Here is a 19,310-nt window from a genome sequence, read left to right as displayed (position 1 = left end):
CAGTGGTTTTCTCCTCACCATCCACCATTGAAGCATTGACTGGTGAAGAACCCAGGCAACAGTTGTTATATGCAGTCTCTTCCATCTCAGCTGCTGAAGCTTGTAACTCAGAGTAGTCACCTCTGTGCCCTTGGCCTCTCTCACTAGTCTCTTTGTTGCACGGTGAGGACAACCTGTTCTAGGCAGACTTAGACATGTGCCATATTAGTTCAATTTCTTGATGAAGGATTTTGCTAAACTCCAGGGAATGTTTAGTACCTTTTTTTTTCTTCTTTTTTTTTGTATCCATCCCCTGACATTTGCTTTTCAATTACCTCTTTCCCGAGTTACTTGGAGTGTTGTTTTGTCTTTATGGTGTAATGATACCCAGGGATACTGATTATCCAGTGACTGGACCTTCCATACATAGGTGTCTTTATACTGCAATTACTTTAGACACATTCACTAAACCAAATGACTGGACCTCTTAAATTAAGTCAGCCATTTTAAAGGGGGCGATTATTTATGACATTTTTATTTAGCTCAATGGGTAAAGCAGCAGGGTAGAGTAGCAGGATGGGATGCAGAAGTCAGCAGGATCAAATCCACCCTATCCAAACCCTGGCCTACCATTTAGGTGTGTCCCTGAGTGACACACTCAGCGCTAGCTCCCTAAGCGCCCCCTGTGGCTGCCCACTGCTCCCCCCAGGTAGATGGGTTAAATGCGGAGAATGAATTTCATAGTCCAACATGTGCAACATGTACATGTGCACAACGACTTCGATAAATATTCTTCTTTATTCATTTCTTTGAAGAAACTTGTTTTCATTTATTACATTGAGGTATTGACCATGATTGATTTATAATATCAATTAAAAAGGCGAAATTTTCAAAAGAGTGAATACTTTTTGTAGGCACTCTAGTTATAAAACAGATTCTATCACAATGATAGTAACTTCCCACCTCCTTATTAAATGTGACTTCTCACTGTTTTATTTTGATTGACTCAATCACAACTAAAAAATTGGAACACCAGTAACAATTGTTTTTGTGTAAAGAAGCTCCTCCACCGTTTCCTCCATCACACTCACTAACACATCCAGTGATCTTGTGCTCAGATAGGCAGGTCTCCAGTTTCCTTCTCTCTGTCCTCTGTCCTCAGTAGGCAGCCTGCCAATATCTCTGCCCAGTTAACAGTGCAGTGCTGGGAACCCCAAGGCCCCAAGCAGGTGTCAACCTCCCTGCCCAGCCAAAGGAACTGAGAGGGGAACACAATGGGCTCAAAGAGACCTGCCAGCATGGTAACCATCTTAAATGTCCCAGGCTAGTAAGGCCATTACTCTAAATCTCTCAGCAGCGTAGGGTAGCTGCCAGTGTGCTCTTTTCTGCTACTGTAACACTGACTCTCAAAGGGGCTTGGAGCTTTTTTTAAGCTTTGCCCTAAATGGGGCTCAGAGTGGTACGATTGATAGAGGGCACCAGGAGTGCACTGATAGCAGGATGAGTCTGGTTTGAAGATTTTATTTGTGCATTGTGCCATCAGGGGATTGTTTTCAAAGTAGAAAAAACAATGAGAAATGCTGTTTTGTGTTATTTTTTTCTTTTTTTGTTGTTTTTTTCTACTGTGCTCTCAGGGTATGTCACCCCCTATTTCTCCCTGACTGTGTTTTAACAATCGCTGTTGTCGTTGTTATTCAGTTTGTGGATGATATTTATAAGATTCTTCCAGATCTCATGGGCTTATGCGATCTTTGAAAACACTGGCTTGGGTCGGGTCTTTTCTCAGTGCTAAGCTGTCCTGGCATTTAGATTGGCAAGACTGGAAAGGAACTGGAAGAGAGGGAGAAGTGCTGCCTTTCTTTCTGCTTCATTGTCTCTCTTCTCTCTCTCTCTCTCTGTTCATTGTTGGCTGCTCTGTAGTGATGATGTGCATGTGATGGGGGGGGGGAAGTGGAGTGGAGTGGGGTGGAGGCTACCCTCATCTTCATTAAACAATAGGTCCTTGTGTATTTGACCTCCATCGCGAGCAGAGTCCGCGGCCGGGGCCGAAGCCTGGATGGAATTCCGTCTTTGCCTGATTTTAGTCCCTCACAACAAACAGCCCCAGTATTTGGAGGGTCATACATCTGGAGCCATTTCTTCTCATTTACAAATGAATCGATAATCAATTATCATTCTTCCCCCTCTTCTCTAGCTGCTGTGTGCCTCATTGATTGTGGATACGTCTGCCCCTGGGGCTTTCTAACCAATGTGTGGTTAGTATGAGCCTCAATGCTGTTACTAGGTCATTAAATAGTTGTTGACAATGATTTATTGGTCCTATAACCTCATCGCCATATTTCTGTAATTATGTTTAAAAAAAAAATCAAAAATTAGGACAAATTACCTGAAGCTTTAAAACACTACTTCATATTCACTACTGAAGTAATTTTATTTCAATAGCTTCCGTTCACCTCATAGTAACTTTTAATTGAACAGGATTCTTTTCAGTAGCTTGAATGTGTATCAAATCCAAATTAGTGCATCTTGACTGCTTGTTGGTTTCCGTGAGTAAAATTTGTTATCTCAGTGCTTGTCTTACAAGACATCTGATAACCTTTTGTCCTCTGCTTCACATGACCAGGCCAACCACTTTGCAGAGATGTGCTGCAGGTACTGCTTTTAAAAACCAGAATAACCTGTGTGGTACTGAATAACATTATTTTCTGAGTGAACAGTGCACAAATCAGCTTGCTAGACAGACACACTTGCCTTCTGCTTACTACAAAAACACTGGTCATCAGTGAATCCACAGTCAACTCCAAAATGGAAAAACTAACTCCTGAATACAGGAGTATTGATATAATTATTGCCTTCCTTCCTTCCTTTCCCCTGATTAGGTCAGGATCAAGAAGGTTGTTGAACCATCCAATTGTGTCAATCACTTTGCGTTAATACTATTATATGTTAATATGATAAGTTAATCATATTTGCAGGATAAAAGAAGTAACCAGTGTTTGTTCACATCAGAGTAAATTTGTTTGACAGGCATAACACTTGACCTCAAGATTAGGTTGCACATACCCTTCGTTAAATTTGACATTAAATTTGGCAAATATTGCATGTATTACAAGCGGGATTGAGAACAGCTTTAGAGATTTTGTTTAATATTTTACTTAAGCTTTAAAGCTTATGCTTTAACCCCCCCTCGGCTTTTCTACTGACCCAAAATTGTCAACTATAAATACGGTCCAAATGTAGATCATTATAGATTTAAAAACTAATAATAACTAAAAGCCCTTAAATGTTATTATATTAATAATAAAAAAAAGTGTTAATACAAATTTTCATTATCAATTATTCAGCTGAGATTTTTTAAAGTTAATTATTTGACTTCAGGCCTGGTGGATCAGTGGTAGAGCAGGTGGTTGGGGTACAGAAGGCAGTGGGATTTATCCCACTCCACCAGGTGTGGTCCCGTCCAGCCACCACCTTGGTGCCGGTCACGAGCCTGGATATAAATGGGAGGGTAACGGCAGGAAGGCCATCCAGCGTAAAAAACTCATGCCAAATCAAAGTGCGGAACACGTTCCACTGTGGCGACAAACCGAAAGCCATTGATTTTGAGTACAGAAAGGTTACATTTTTAACTCCCTTGATTTGTCCAACCAACCATCCAAAATTTTAACTGAATAATTTTACATGTGAGAGTAAGAAAAGCAGGAAATCCTTAGGTATTAATAAACCACTGGTTAATGAAAGAGTTGCTATTAAACCAGGAGGGTGCTCAGGTTCTTCTAAGATTAAAGCATGACACCTTTTTAGAGGAAAAAAACTGGAGCACTCTGAGAAATTTGCTGTTATTAATAGTGCAGACACTTAGGTTCTCTGATATGTCATGATTATTTGATGCCGTTAGCAATACTGATGCCCATTATTAATTATATAAATTCTCAGCATTTTTTAGTTATGTTTTTGTGTGTGTACATGCGTGTGTACCCTTTTGAAGCCAGACCAAAAACAAAAACCACAGGTTTTTAATACGACAGCTTCAGATTGTATTTACTCCGACATCCTCCTGAGGCAGACCTGGAAAGTTGAGCACAAACAGGAGCCTGGAGCCCTTATCAGTGCACAATGCGAGCACTGCTAAGAGGCAAAAATTGCTACAAATTGGCAAATGAAAATGGACACCTGCAGCTGATAAGAGCTGATGACTCCCAGGAATGCTGTCGTTACGGTGTTGTCATCATCAGCTGAGGCAGACGGAAACAGCTTTTACTGTGTCGCAACAATACAGTTTCTTGAAGTCGTAAATAAAAGGACTATTTTTAAGATTTTGTTGTTGAGTTCTGGAAAGTTCTGCATCAATAAATTGACAAGTTATACATACACGACACACACTAAACTACTAATAGTTAAAAACACTTTTTTATAGTAAATGTAATTTTAAAAAAAAAACTACTTTGTTTCTGAACACTAGTGAGTTTTCTTTCTTTTGCCCTACAGTATATTAAATAAACTGCAGATTCAGGAGAATAAACATCAGTAGCATTATTTCCTAATTTATAGCTGACTTTGTGCATTGTGCACTTACGAAACTAACAAAGTGCATCATTTGCAAAAAACAAAGGGAATAAAAAAGCCACACTTAAACATGTCAGCACATTTCATGACGTTTAAAACCGTCACAACATATATGCATGCCTTTTGTGTTTCACACATGCAAGCTCATCTTTCACAGCATACTACTGAACTGTCACAAAGGGCTGGAACTAGCATTCTATAATGCAGATCAGATACTTTATCTACGGTATAAAATGTCAAATGCTTGTTTTGTGTGAACAATTTAAAACCCAAAGATATCTCAGTGACTGAAATATATGCAATAATAACATTTCAGAAGCTAAGTTATAGAGAAGTTGACTACTCATTGCAGAGTATCATAATGGTTTATTTTTTCTGACATTTCTCACCAACAGAGTTGTTTATTTTTACTGATTTTTATTCAATTGAGTGTTGTTTGCTGTGAAAACCATCTGAGAGATTCCAAATAGGATGAGTTTTTCCTGCCAACATTTAGCATAGGGGAAGTTGATTTGATGTCTGTCTGTTTTGTGTCTGTGCTACGTGATAAAATCAGCAGAAGACATTTATTTCTGCATCCTTGTAAAAGGCTTTTCAGTGCATTACTTCTGGCACGTTGCTTTACTTTTTCCTGTGTGTGTGTGTATGTGTCTTTGCAGAGGAAACTTCACAGTACCGAAGTTGTCAGAGTCTAATATGGGATTTGGCGTGCTAGGAGTTTTTCTGGGGCTGCTCCTAGAGGTTTCCACCCACGGACCCCACGCTGTGCCTCGAACTTCATGGAAACACCAAGGTAAGCCTTAATCCATTAGTACTGCATTAATTTCATCTTATATACCTTGACTGAGGAGTTGTTAAACAAAAGGGTTGTTTGTTTTACAGGTTTGTTAATTAGTGATAAATTCTGCAAAGTGTTCGGAAGCCTTATGCTGATTTGAATAGAAACTTTGAGACATGAAGTCTAAAGTTGCTCTCTTTGGGAAGTCATGGTTTGGAGTCTGATTTGGTACCCATGAACTTGCGCAATTTTAACCTAGAAACCAAAGACTCTAATGTAAAGTTGTTCCGCAAGAACTGAAACTTCACACTGTATAAATCCTATACAAAGCTGTATTTCAACTTCAGGTTCACAATAGATTGCTTGGTTATACCTGTTTCCTCTATCTCAACAGACTGCTCTCAGTATGATCAGACTCCCAACTTAGAGTGTTTAGTCAGGCGGAAGCTCTGTCTGCATACTGCTCTTTACATAAATAGCTCCAGTAACTCTGTCACTCTGTGAGAACCAGTACAGCTCTCCCATTAACAAAGTTCTTCGGTCACTGTTTAAGTCAGTCTGTCAGTGAGGATCTTTGCTTTCATTGTGGAGGTGTTTATGTTCAGGCACCTGCAACATGAAGGCTGCTTGAACCTGGCACATCTAAACTCTCATCTAGGTCATTCTCAATACACAGTATAACAAGATACAGTCCACACATAATGCTCTCTGTATTTGGGCACAGATGGGTCTTTAAAGCTTGTATAATAATCAAAGCTATGTTTCAATGGACTCTTTATTTTAATGTATCACCTCTTGTGATTAATTTAATGCAGCTTAAAGTCACATCTTAATTTTTTGTTAGACACTTTTGAGCAGTGGAAGTGAACTGTAAACACCATATACTGCAACATTATTAATTTATGGAGAAGTTCTGGAATTATTCCAGTTTGTTTACCAACTAGTTCCTGACATGTACCCGTCTGCTGTTTGGTACTGAGCCGGTAGTGTAAAATTTGTTTATCAGAGCTGTCTGCTGTGCCTGGAAATGGCACTGAAATGAGCAGCAAGAGTGAATAAATTCAGTAATATGGGTGGTGTATCCAAAACAACAAGTTAATAAATGAGATGTTAAATCAAACTCATGAACAGATGTTCATAAGCGATACATAAGTAATACTTGGTATATTATGTTTATGTTTTTTTAAATGCTAATGTAATGTCATCCATTGGTTTAATGCTCAGATTTAGATTTGATGGAGTTTTCTGAGCCTGGGTTCTTTAATTACTCCACATTGTTGCTGAGTGAGAAAAGGGATGCGCTGTATGTGGGAGCAAGAGAGGCCATCTTTGAGCTCAGCAAGAAGAATGTGACAGTCAGAAACAACAAGGTATCAAAACTTGAATAAAGTGATAATGGGAGGGGGGAAAAGACATGGAAAGAGAATTTTTAACTATGATTTTCTGTTTGTAAACAATTTTAAGGCTCTTTGGACAGTTGCAGAAAAGCCCATGTCAATGTGCACACTTAAAGGAAAATCAAAAGAGGTAGTTCAACAATTTGTTTTATAATCTGTGATGTTTGATTCATTCATTCAATTATTATCAATCAACAGTATACACGACCAGTTTATTTTAATTTATCACATGTTGCATTCTAGAGGGATTGTCTAAACTACATTAGAGTACTACAGTTTGTAGACGATAACCGTCTATATGTCTGCGGTACACATGCCTTTCAGCCTCAGTGCGACTACTTGGTAAGTTAGTGCTCAATTCCTCCTTTACAGGGAACATCACACTGCACCAATAAATGTTTGGGCCTGCCAATCTGTGCAGCAACCTTTAAACAGAAATGTACTCTTCTTGTATAGAACCTTGCTACCTTTTCATTGGTGGGTCGGCATGAAGACGGTCGGGGAAAGTGCTCTTTTGACCCCTCTCAGAGCTTTACTACTGTCATGGTTGGTGAGTGGAGATTTCATTTCAAAGAGCACTTTCTTTGTCAGCCCTGCAGTAAAATGGATAGTAATCCCCAGTAATCTCTCTATTTTTGTCAGACAAAATAGACTCTCTGGACAAAAGATTTTTTTATTTATTTTTATTTATTTTTTAAACATTTTATTTTGTGTTTCTGTATTAGATGGAGAGCTGTACTCGGGGACGGCTTATAATTTCTTAGGAAGTGAACCAATAATTTCCAGATATTCTCCATACCAGTCCCTGCTGAGGACAGAGTACTCGACATCATGGCTCAATGGTGAGTTGGGATAATATGTCAAATTGTTAATTTAATTAAATATTGTTAGTATAAACAAGACGTGTCCCCGGGCTAATCCCAAGTATCAGTTTTTGGGGCCGGTCTGGGTGCACGGAAAGGTAGCTGATCAAGGTAATTAGCCTGCCATTGTTGCAGAGCTACTCTCTTTTTAAGATATTCAACTGCTTAATTCAGTGAGGAGGAACAATTGATTGCAGTGTATGTCTCTGTCTGTGTTTGTATCCTTTGTGCGGGAAGACAATTCATTTTTTTAGAGTGGAGTTTTTCGTAGCTGGACAACTTTGGCAGATAGACATTGTTTCTCATCAGTTTTACAAGTTGCATCCTCCCAGTTAAACTTTTATTTCAGAGGTGTCATTCAGCATGTTTCACCTGTTTAAGAGATACGTGTTCAGTCAACATTTAACCAAATATAAATCAGGTCAGACTCCTTATGAGGAGATACTAAATATAACAAAGATACAAATGTGGACCTATTTGGACTTTGAAAAGGAAACCTCTTTATTGATTTTTAGGGTTCAAAAGAACCTCCTGCTGAATTTTAAGTAATAGCATCTTTAAGAGCAGAATCCTCCTGAAATACTTTTTACCAACCCCTTTCTCTCTACACTTTGTTTTCTATGCAGAGCCCAGTTTTGTTTTTGCCGACGTGATCAGAGAAGGGAGAAACGGAGCAGATGGAGAAGACGATAAAATCTACTACTTCTTCACGGAGGTGTCTGTAGAGTACGAATTCTTTGGCAAGCTGCTCATCCCCCGGGTGGGCCGCGTCTGTAAGGTCAGCATACGTCATGTACCATCTGTACATACCAGCACCATCCTATAGCCCTTATCCTCCGTCTCTGCGTGCATGGCTTTCTCTGTGTAGAACCCTCTCTACCTCTCTCCTCTTTCATCATCTTTAGCTCTTCCCTTTCTAACCTGAGTTCAAATCAGAGTTGGTAAAGGTTGTTGCACACGTGTGCTGAGGACACATGGACACACACAATACCAATGCAATGGTGAAACCTTTATCAAATCCAGCACAACTTCCTTCACATGATGTTACTTTGAAAACAAAGAACTTTGTGTCCTGTTGCAGGGTTAACAAATAAATTGTGTTACTAGTCAGAAGTGTAATCTGAAATGGGACACATCAGTTATTTTTATTATATTTTCAGGCTGTGTCATTGTCTCTTTGTCTTTTTATTTCTGTTTTCCCCTGATTCTCCAAAGGCTACCTAATGTTTTCAATATTTGACCACAGGGTGACCTCGGAGGGCAGCGTACTCTTCAGAAAAAGTGGACATCCTTCCTGAAAGCTAAGTTGGTTTGCTCCATGCCTGAACTTAACTTTGTTTTCAACGTGGTGCATGACGTCTTTATCCTGAAAGGAACAGACTGGAGGAATACAGTCATCTACGGTGTCTTCACCTCCCAATGGTCAGTGATTTGATTATCTTGAGATGGGGATGATTTGAAGTCAGGAACAGGGGAAAAGTGCAGTATTTCCACATAATTTTACCTCCCCCATTTTCTCCTGACTCAATCATCATCCTCATCAACCAGGGGTAATGTGGGATTGTCAGCAGTTTGTGCCTACAACCTGACGGCGGTAGAAGAGGTCTTCTCCAAGGGCAAGTACATGCAGAAGGCCACAGTGGAACAGTCTCACACAAAGTGGGTTCGATACAATGGCATCACTCCTTCTCCACGTCCTGGAGCAGTAAGTACCTTAAACACAGCTTAATAAGTCAAGACAGATTTGAGTTTCATTAAACAATCTGTGCAAACATTGTGTAGCTCACTCCTCAGAGACAATAATTCACTAATTACAACTCTAACAGGCCAATTTCTTAAAAAAAAATTTTTTTTAACATACAGTCTGTTTTTCCTCCACAAGTGTATTAACAACCTGATGCGAGAGCAGAACATCAGCAGCTCACTCCACCTGCCTGACAAGACCCTTCAGTTTGTGAAGGACCACCCTCTGCTGGAGGATCCCATCCTGCCCATTGGCAATGGACCTCGCCTCATCACCAAAGATGTAAACTACACTCAGATTGTTGTGGAGAGGGTCCAAGCACTCGATAAGAACATTTATGATGTCATCTTTACAGGAACAGGTGACAGCATCTCTGTTAATACATTTAAAATTTAATCTGTTATCTTTGTTAGCCGTTAATGGTAATAAGAGTCACTGAGTTTTAGCATGTGTGCTTCTACAGTTCCCTTAATCTAATATATTACATTTTTTACATCATATAAAGTTTTGACATGCAAAATGTGCATTGAGAGAGACATCTGAAGATTGAATCATGTCAAAATGATTTCTTTCTTGGTTAGTAACATTTAGCTAATTATCCAAGCACAGGGCAGAAAACATCCCCCCCCTCCTTTGAAGCCAAAAAGCAGATTAGATATCTGAGAACTACTCTCAAAACGAGCAACTTAGTGTATGCAGTATAGTGTAGTAAAGGGTGTTCAGAGTTCTACCCTGGAGAAGCCAAACAGCCTCTACACAAGAGGATGGCCAAGTACAGAAGAAGCAACACCTCAGGACCAGAAGCAGCAGTGTACAAATTTATGCTCACATGGAGAATCCTCATGCACAACCTCACCAGGAAGATTAAGACCACTTCACATATCCACTAAGAGGACCACACCTTACAACCTCCATCTTAGGCCTTTAGGGGTTAGGTTTGTAATTGTTACGTCTTGATGACTTCACCCTGTTCCCACCTTAACAATCTTATTCAGGCCAGGGTGGAACAAAGGCTTACTCCGGAGGATATAACTGGGTTTCCTAGCCACTCATTCAGACTGAAGAAACTGCTTGGATAAGTAGCGAAATGTTTCTAGCCAAGAAGAAATTTCAGTTGACATGATTCAAACTTTGGAAAACCACTGGGTGACTGAGAATCTCACTGACATTGAGAGAGAAACATTGTGTATATTAGCTTTTTACATAATACAAACTTTTTATCACCTTTTCATCATTAACTTTTTTAAATGGCTAATCTCTGGCTTGTACCTTTGCTAACTGACTGAAACTTTCATCTTTAGATAAAGGAGTCCTGCATAAGTCGGTGTTGTATGATGGAGACATTCATATTGTTGAGGAGATCCAGCTCCTGAAGAGTTCTGAGCCCATCAAGAACTTATTGCTGTCATCTGAGGTCAGTGACTTGAGTGCAAGACAACTGCAGACGAAGAAGCAGAAAATGTTCTCAGCTATGAAAACCACACGTAGTCAGTGTGTTTGTGTATGCATACTATATCTGATGTGGTTAGTCCGCTGTGAAATGTCGACCTAGGAAGTTACTAAGATGACTGTTAAAAGAAATGCTAAATCAGACTACAAGTGCTACTTCAAGTATGTTTTTAACTGTAGCACGTGTTTATGTATAGTTTGCCTCACAGTTTTTGCAGAAACCTTTTTTGTAATTTGCAGAAATGTGAAATGTGCAATTGAGGGTTACATCTTGGTTACATTAAAACATAATAACTCCTCCTTCGGCATTAATGTGAATAACCTTGTGCCTTCACAGACACGATCCCTGTACGCTGGTTCAGACTCTGGTGTAGTGCAGTCACCCACAGCCTTCTGTGGCAGGTATCTGTTCTGCGATGACTGTGTCCTGGCACGAGATCCCTACTGTGCTTGGAACCCTCACACTAAAGCCTGTGTCAATATCTTCGATGCTTCTAGCCAAAGGCCGAGGTAACAAGAAGCTAGATTTGCAACATTCACTCTCTATCACTCCATCTTCTTACATACCGGTACTCCACTCATGCATTATCAGACTTGGTAACCAAAACAAAACCACCTTTAAGAGACATTTTTATCAATACTCTGTCCAGTTTCACCTGCTTTACTGTCTCAACTGAGATAGTTCTTCATTTCAGGAGGGCACGTAATTTTCTTTGGACAAAAATGTTTGCTTGTTTTTCAGGAGGTTAATCCAGAGCCTGAATGGTGACGCAGAGAAGTGTCCTTTAGGTAAGGAGCAACATAATCTCAAAAGCTCTGAAAGAAGCTTTCTGTGACACAGGCATCTCTACCTGCATAGTTATTGTTTTTCTTAATTTAGAATAAGTTACAGTCCCTAAACATTGCCCTAAACATATGAAAATGGGGTTAAAAGATTGAATGATTTTTCCTTTTCTTTTCTCATCTTCTCCTTGTTTTGAGCAGGATACACTCCAATTAGACCAGACTTTAATCCTCCAAAAGTGATTACTTTCTCTCTGTTTTAGCATCAGGTCTGTCTCTGAAGGACTACCAGCACATCACAGTAAAACTGGGGAGCTCCGCTGAGCTGCCATGTCTGGTACACTCTAACCTGGCCCAGGTTACGTGGAAATTCAACGAGTCGGTTCTCACCGAGGCCTCTCGCTTCCACTTCTTAGGCGAAAATGGTCTCCTCATTTACAGCGTGGCTCCAGAAGATGAAGGCCACTATGAGTGCTGGGCTGTGGAATGGGCCCCCGCTGCTGGGAAGAACTTCAGCCGCCTTCTGGCTGGATACATCCTGACTCTGGATCTCCCACCCATTCCCCCACAGCAGGCAGGCCACATCACCTCCACACTGGGCATCCAGGAGACATCCAGCACACATGATGGTGAAGGTAATAGTAAGGCATACAGAGATCCACTAACTTCGGCCATTGCTCCTTCCAGCTTCACAGCTACATTCCACTTTACCTCCCCCCCCCAAACTGACTTGTCACTAACCCCACCCCCGAGCAGCACAATCAAGTTCCAGCCAAAGCTGCATCTTCCCACAAGCTCCAATGATCCCCACCTAAACAAGTGGGACCCAGCGGCTGAGTATTTGCAGCACAACAGCAGCACAGCCCTTCTTTTCCTCTTCATCTTGTTTTTTGTCCTCTTCCTGGCTGCATTGGCCTATAACTGCTACATGCAGTACCTCCCAGCTCCTTGCCTACGAATGCGAGCTGCTCTGTTGGGCAAACAAAAGAGCACCCATCAGCCTGAGTATTGTGCCTGTGAAGCAGGTCTAATGGAAACATCTGCGACAGAAAAAATTAACATGACTGAGCAGCCAACACAGAATGGCAGCCACGCCACCCAAAACCAGCGCGCTCTCCGTGACACCGGGTATGAGACCGAACCAGAGTGTGGCAACGGTCAGATCCCTTCTAACAGTTTTGAAGATGACAGCCCATCCCAGGAAAAACCCTTCGATGTGGACTGTGAATCTCAGTCCATCCAGTTTGCAGATGCAGATGAACCGTACTGCTAGTCAGAAGACTCAGTTTTGTGTCACTTTACACAAGCTTGTGCTCTCACTGCTGCTTCCCACAAGTCTAAATGGTGTCCTCCATATGGAAGTCTGTGCAGTACATTACCATCCAGGTGAAGGAACCCCTGTTGACTGTAGACACTTAATTTCTGATTTAGGGCTTGTGACGGTTAAGCAAACCTACGTTTATGGAAGCTGCACCCTCTCAGCTTAGTCCAGCAAGTAAAGCTATTTTGAAAATTCCAAACTGGAAACATTCTTTACCAAATTGGTAAGTTAGTGTGATGTTTTCCAAATTGGAACCATGATTTTTGTACAGCCTGGGTGAAAAATAATCTCTTCAAGCTTTTGGATGTTTCTTTTATTTTATTTTTTAAAGCAATGTATAGGCTATAGGACTTGGGTGAATGCTTCTGCATTTTAGTAATTTCTCAGGGAAGATTTGCTCGGTATGTTGTAGCTTTGCTCTGTTGTGTGTTGCCATCTGCAGCACATGGTATGTGGGCCTTAATCTCACCCGGTGAGGGGCAAAGCATTGTTTAAAAGTCAAAAAAGAAACAAGTGGACAAATAACAATTTACATGATAGAAAATGCTGGAATACATCAAACCACTGTCTTGTGTAGAGCTGTCCTGCGTAACAATGTTGGGTGTCCAGATTTTCCTCCATGTGATGTTGACATTCCTACGGATACAAAACTCTGATCGTCCTGCATATTAATCTCTACTACTTTTTTCCCTTATGTGATCTCTTGATAACAAAGCTGTACAGTGTGACATGATGCCTGATTAAAATTAGATCAGTTCTTGTTTTGTTTTTGTTTGTTTTTTTGTTTTGTTTTGTTGTTGTTGTTTTTCAAAAAAATTCCCTGGATGTAATCTGAAGTTTTTAATATTTTTAATTCAGTTTTTCTAAGACATTTTATTTAAGTCACACCTGTGGTACTATACCTTTGTCCATTGTGTAAGTAGTTGTGATCTTTCAAATTTGTTTTTGTTTCATTTTATTTATTGCAGCTCAATTGGTTTCAGAAATCCTAGCCGTCATTCGTCTCCATTCATCTTGTTTTGCATGTCCTCCCTTGTTTAGATTTCCTCTTTTCCTCAATACTGTCTTCCATCACTCCTTTCCTTGCAGCCTCATCTCCTGTCGACACCTCTTCTCTCTCCTTCACTGCCACTTCCTCTGCCCTCCCTTCCTCCTCTTCTTCCTCTTCCTCCACCTCCATAAACCTGAACAACGTGGAGGCTAGGGAGGCAGAGGTAAGACTATTGCCTCCCCTGCTAAAGGACCAAGCTTGGGGGGTTCATGCCCAGGAAGCCTTCATGCTCTTCTGCCTCGCCTTGGGTGAGTGGGGCCTGTGAAACTGACTCAACTCTGACCCCAAATCAAACTCCTCTTGCTTGGTTTGGAAGTATCTTAACACTTCTCACTTTTTAACCTCCCTTATTTTTTTACTCACCTCTCCTTTCTGCATTAAGCATGTAATCATTTCCCAAACATAAACTGTGTGTGTGTGTGTGTTTCTAAATTTGTATAAAACAAGCTTGACATTATCTTTAGTGCGTCTGATGTGTGACACCTGTATAGTGACTGAATGTTTAAACCATCAAAGCTGGAATTTGAGATTCAATTCCCAGCCTCCTGGTGATGTGGTTTTCTCACAGTTCTCCATTATTCTGTAAGCACAGTGTAATGTGTACTTTATATAAACCTGTACACTTTAAAGATGAATCCTCTCTGCTCAGAACAAATTATAGGAGACTTAGATGTCAATACTTTCTTTGTGCCTGTAAACATGTCTAAATATATCTGTATATATGGAAAAATGAAAATAAACTTAGGGGACATTCTGGGGTCGTGTATTATGGTAGGGAGGCTAAATAAAATGCATCAAATGTTGTTTGTTTTCACATTTTTGATTTCAGTCAATGCTTTAACCAATATAGACTCATTAAGACGACAAAATCACTTTGAGAAAGGATAAAATAGAATCCAAATGATAGTGAAACTAAACACCACAACAGGAGGACCAAGCGCAAGTACTCCCTTTGCATGCTCAATCTCTGTGGCGTGTCCATGTCTCGACCATTAGGACCCAACTTGAAGTCCGATTCTGTCCCTCAGGTCCCAGTGATGTCCACATTCACTGGCTAATAAATGGGCACAGCCTGGACACCCCGATAATGGAGCATCGCCAGCCCCTGGGCCAGAGAGAAGTACTGGTGAGCAGCTGGCTCCGAGAGGGGCCGCTGATCAGAGACGCCCAGTACCACTGTGTCGCTGAGGCCAGCACAGGAAATGACATGTCTGAGGTGGACCTTCGCCTTACTGTTGGAGGTATCTGGACCTGGTGTTTGGCTGTGAAAATGCAAAGCGTCTGGGATTTGTTGTCAGCAATTCCACTTTGGTGTTTTTGTTTTGTTTGTTTTTGTTTTTTAAAGTAGATGTGTTGTGGCTCATACTGTATCCATAAAAGCTGATGTTATTGACAGATGAAGAGAGCATTCCATCAAGAGATTTGAACCAATGGAGAGGTGCACTCACAGAGCACGAGCAGCTGCTTAAAAGATGGGAAAAGGCCTGGGTATGTCTATGCTCTTGCATGCAAGTGTATTTTCTTCTGAGTTTGGAAATGTCACTGCAGTTGTTGAGGTTGACATAAGTCATGTGTAACAATTATCACCTGATCTGGATGTTTGGATTTGGGCAAGTCATTCGAACTCGTGAGACTCATTGAGCCATTTAAAATCTTTTTTCTTGGCCCCAGAGAAGCACAAAGTCCAGTTTTCTTTTTTTTTGCTTTCATGAAATAAACAGCATTGTGGCTTTATGACCATTGGTTAAATCTAACATCATTCCTTGAGTACTTATTCCATGTGTACATCCTCCTCTACAGGAAAGTTGTGATGGCAACTGAGCTTTTTGAAGAAGTCCTGAGCTTCACGGGCTGAATCTAGATGTGCACATGATCATCAGTCCAGGTGGACCATACCTTTGACACTGGACCTTATAAAGACTTCCCAGTGTTGCTTCTTACAAGTTTAATGGACCGTGAAGCAAAGAGTTCATGACACCTGCCTTCTGCAGGGGCTCCCTTGGCTGTGATAATTACGTTGGGACTCCTGTGAAACCTGACGTGGGGATGAAGCTCATCGGTTGCCTTAGTTTGAGGACATGTGGGCTGCCTTTCAAAATAAAAAACACGTTTTATTTTTATTGATCAAACTGTACATCCTGAAAGCAGTGCTTGTATGGAACAATAAAAATGGTATAAGTAATTCTGTTAAGGTTACCAATGTACCATCTCCTGACAGTTCAGGCCTCTCTATAGTGTGATTTATTTGTAGATGTTCGTATGTTCACGGTCTCCCAAAGCCTCTACTTGGCATTTGACATTTTGAATAGCTAGACAAACTCTTTCTAGAGTATATTTACTGCACATTGAGGTGGTAAAATGTTTCTTCAAAAATTGTTTATCAAGGATGATGCAAACTGCACTGAAATTTGTTCTAGTTTAATGTTTTTTTTTTTTTTTTGTTTGTTTTTTTTGGTTAGGGTTGTTTTGCATTCCCCTACATTGGAATTGCCTGCAGGTAAGTAAATTAGTAGCTACTTGTGCATTAAATATAAGGATAAAGATGTGCCATAACTTGTACCCAACCCACACACACTGCAGACTTTATCCAACAGCTTATTACTCCTTCAGGCCTTGAATGACAGTTTTATGGTGAAAACAGACTTTATGCAGAAACAGGAACTGAATTATTAACCAACACATAGCAAGCATTTCCGCATGCCAGCCAGTTATAACTCAGTATTTATTATAGCAGTTGGTTCTATTAGAGACATCTGAGACACTTGAACCTTAAAATGTTTAGACCAAAAAGCTGGAATATAATTAAACATAAATGAATCCAGACCTTAAGTATGTGCAAATTGAACTGTGTATATTCAGGCAATCCTCTCTAACATTTTTATGTCCGTCATGATGCCGTGATCCACAAATGGAGCCAGAGCACCGTCTTGTGACGAAGTAAAACAGCACAAGTGTAAACAAATGGCAAAACCATGGTGTACACTACGGGTCTTCAACTATAAAAGGTTCTGTCATCCTGTCTGCGCCAGTCAAAGTTCACACCATTACTCATTTAATCTTTTGCTTTCAATAAATTGAATTGATTTTAAAGTTTAAAAAAAAAGATAGCCCTGAGAAATATTCCCTTAAATGGAAAAAATACAACTTACAAGGCCAAATGCCCATTTGTACCTTTTCAAAAAGGCCTAATTAAAGTACATCTTCTTAATATAACTCTGTTATAACAAAGTGTCATGATTTTCAAATAGACCATGATTTAAATGTATTAAATACAAGCCACATAGGTTTTTTGTTATCAAATTTTAGGGGGGAAAGTACTATTTTTGGCAGGATCCACAAATTCAGCCTATTGGCAACTTGCTGATTCTGGCTCTCATCCTAATTATAAAATTCATGTAATGAACTTATGAAAACACCCATGAAATAAAATCTAATCACTCAGATACTGTAAATGTAGTCTTATTTGACAACTATGAGATATGTTGGATGCAAAAGATACACACCTTTATACAAACTGAGCTATATGGCTGAATATACAGCTAATGCACAGCAAACATCAACTACAGATAGAAGGTATTCAGTGAATATTAAAAGCATGAGAGGAATCTTGCAGATTGATGGTGTCAGTTCTTTTGTAAAGGTCTTCTGAAGAGGAGGATGTGGGGCTCTAAGGGGACAAAAACAGATTATTCAGAACAAACAGTGCATTTTCCATTTCAAAACAAAGTCAACAGCATGTTGTGTGGGACAAACGTGGTTACATGCAGTACCTGGTTCATGTATCATGTAATGGATCCATCCTTGGGACTGCTGCACTCCAAGTTGTCTCCACTCCTCTTCAGACATCAGATGTGATCTTGGAACATATTTAACCATTTCCCGAGGTAGAACCACATGTCTAATAATTGGAGGTAAAAATGTGCTTAGTCATTTGTAATGACAGGTAGTGTCAAAAGGCAGTGTGGCCAGGTGATGCATATCATTCACACTTCACTAGTCTTTGGGGTGGGGAGGGGAACCACCCGCTTGTTTAAGCGAAACAAACTGTTTAAAAACTTATGCCATCGCATAAATCCCACTTTTATGTCGCTTGTGCAAATGTGTTTTGTGACGCGACTTCTTCGTGTCATTGATGTGGACCAAACCGTACTTGGTTTAATACTGCCCCCTAACGACTGACGGTTAGCACTGTTGGTCACAACATCAGTGAACCCACTCCAGGTTCATTTGACAAGCAACATAAAGGGGAGATTTGTTTTACTGAAAGAGTTTAAGCTGTATTTTATTTGTATATAAACACACAACTAAACGGATGAGGACTAACTGGTTATCTTGGTATTTATATCTAACATTACAGTCGGCTAGCTTTCAGGTTTACAGAAAGTGAACAATATTAGCGAGAGATATTGCTCACCTGTACTCATAGCGGTCATCACTATACCTGTCCGAATAGTATATTTGCTTACGAGACATATTCTCACGCTACACTCTATTGTTGTTATTTCAAAAACGCGTCCAACAAACAAACGTTACAAAGTGACATCACAACACACGTTTAGCCCATTGCTGTTAATAGCACCCAGGCTCTGACTGGATGATGTAGACCACGTGACCAGGATCTCCGCGTCGTCTCACCATCATCAATTCACCAAAGTCAGGTGAGTTTTAAGAAAATTAAATACATAAATAAAACCTGATTGTTCCTTCATCGAGTAGTGCTTGTAGTTGTTTATTTCAAATGCTGTTTGTTTAAAAGATAAAATATTCTCTACACAAGAATTGGCTACTAGTTGTGTTTAAAGGGAATCCTTAGTTGTTTGGTTGTTAAAGATCTTTATGATATTACACTTTGGCTGTAGCCATCGGAATACTAAAAATGTGCTTATCTCATACATATTTTGGACTATTCTGATGTTCATACACCAATGATGCACTAATGGATTTCACCCAAGTATTTTTAGTATTTAATTATATAATCTAAGTAATTATAATATTCAGTTTATATATATATATATATATATATATATATATATATATATATATATACACACACACACACACACACTTTTGCTGCTTCTGAGGCTTTGTGAATACATTATTCACAGAATGCTCAGAGGATGACCCTGGTATAATTATTAAAATGGGCTTTCAAGGCTTAGATATTATAGTTGCTAATTCTCCTCACCCTGGTTAACTTTAAGTGGAATATCAATATAGTTTCCCATTGCTGTTCATTTTATTGTTGTCTAGTTGCCATCAATACAAACTACATATTCCATATCATACAGTTGAATCAGCATCTCTATGAAACTGCTTCAGCAAAAACTAAACAATATCAAAATCATCATGAAGGTAGTTGTTTTTGGGTTTTTTTTTTTT

At 39.8% G+C, this 19,310-nt stretch overlaps 2 protein-coding genes across 13 annotated transcripts in view; one reads left to right on the top strand and one right to left on the bottom strand.

Moving 5' to 3' along the window:
* sema4d (sema domain, immunoglobulin domain (Ig), transmembrane domain (TM) and short cytoplasmic domain, (semaphorin) 4D) overlaps positions 1-16,148 on the top strand; it is a 36,609-nt gene extending 20,461 nt beyond the window's left edge. For 6 of the 12 annotated variants that reach the window (XM_067484141.1, XM_067484139.1, XM_067484142.1 and 3 more), the window contains 14 exons: positions 5,205-5,338; positions 6,548-6,693; positions 6,788-6,850; positions 6,964-7,062; positions 7,177-7,270; positions 7,446-7,562; positions 8,210-8,361; positions 8,830-9,005; positions 9,132-9,288; positions 9,466-9,688; positions 10,629-10,741; positions 11,114-11,286; positions 11,519-11,565; positions 11,823-14,109. In XM_067484141.1, the coding sequence (XP_067340242.1) occupies positions 5,205-5,338; positions 6,548-6,693; positions 6,788-6,850; positions 6,964-7,062; positions 7,177-7,270; positions 7,446-7,562; positions 8,210-8,361; positions 8,830-9,005; positions 9,132-9,288; positions 9,466-9,688; positions 10,629-10,741; positions 11,114-11,286; positions 11,519-11,565; positions 11,823-12,832 (2,704 nt within the window). In that variant the 3' untranslated portion in view covers positions 12,833-14,109. Of the gene's footprint in view, positions 1-1,256; positions 1,281-2,173; positions 2,235-2,602; positions 2,632-5,204; positions 5,339-6,547; positions 6,694-6,787; positions 6,851-6,963; positions 7,063-7,176; positions 7,271-7,445; positions 7,563-8,209; positions 8,362-8,829; positions 9,006-9,131; positions 9,289-9,465; positions 9,689-10,628; positions 10,742-11,113; positions 11,287-11,518; positions 11,566-11,822; positions 14,180-14,959; positions 15,173-15,276; positions 15,420-15,731 lie in introns of those variants that run through there. The other 6 variants (XM_067484144.1, XM_067484145.1, XR_010911559.1 and 3 more) reach the window with 5 other exon arrangements.
* An 813-nt stretch (positions 16,149-16,961) lies between these two features.
* On the bottom strand, positions 16,962-18,544 carry zgc:86839 (Cyclin-dependent kinases regulatory subunit 2-like). The gene is made up of 3 exons (XM_067484150.1): positions 18,346-18,544; positions 17,702-17,829; positions 16,962-17,598 (listed from the first exon to the last, which is right to left on the bottom strand). The coding sequence occupies exons 1-3, from the start codon at positions 18,402-18,404 to the stop codon at positions 17,555-17,557; spliced, it is 231 nt and encodes a 76-aa protein (XP_067340251.1). The 5' UTR covers positions 18,405-18,544; the 3' UTR covers positions 16,962-17,554.
* Positions 18,545-19,310: the final 766 nt, after the last annotated feature.

This window comes from Channa argus, chromosome 18 (assembly GCF_033026475.1).
Source record: "Channa argus isolate prfri chromosome 18, Channa argus male v1.0, whole genome shotgun sequence".
In the NCBI taxonomy this organism is placed as follows: domain Eukaryota; kingdom Metazoa; phylum Chordata; class Actinopteri; order Anabantiformes; family Channidae; genus Channa; species Channa argus.
This window is presented reverse-complemented; position numbering and strand designations above follow the sequence as displayed.

Bases quoted from the DNA above. Each gene is read 5' to 3' on its own strand.
- zgc:86839 (XM_067484150.1), bottom strand. From the start codon at position 18,404: ATGTCTCGTAAGCAAATATACTATTCGGACAGGTATAGTGATGACCGC. The intron at 17,830-18,345 runs GTGAGCAATATC...TCCAATTATTAG, and splicing joins GATGACCGCTATGAGTACAG to ACATGTGGTTCTACCTCGGG. The intron at 17,599-17,701 runs GTACTGCATGTA...TTGTCCCCTTAG, and splicing joins TTACATGATACATGAACCAG to AGCCCCACATCCTCCTCTTC.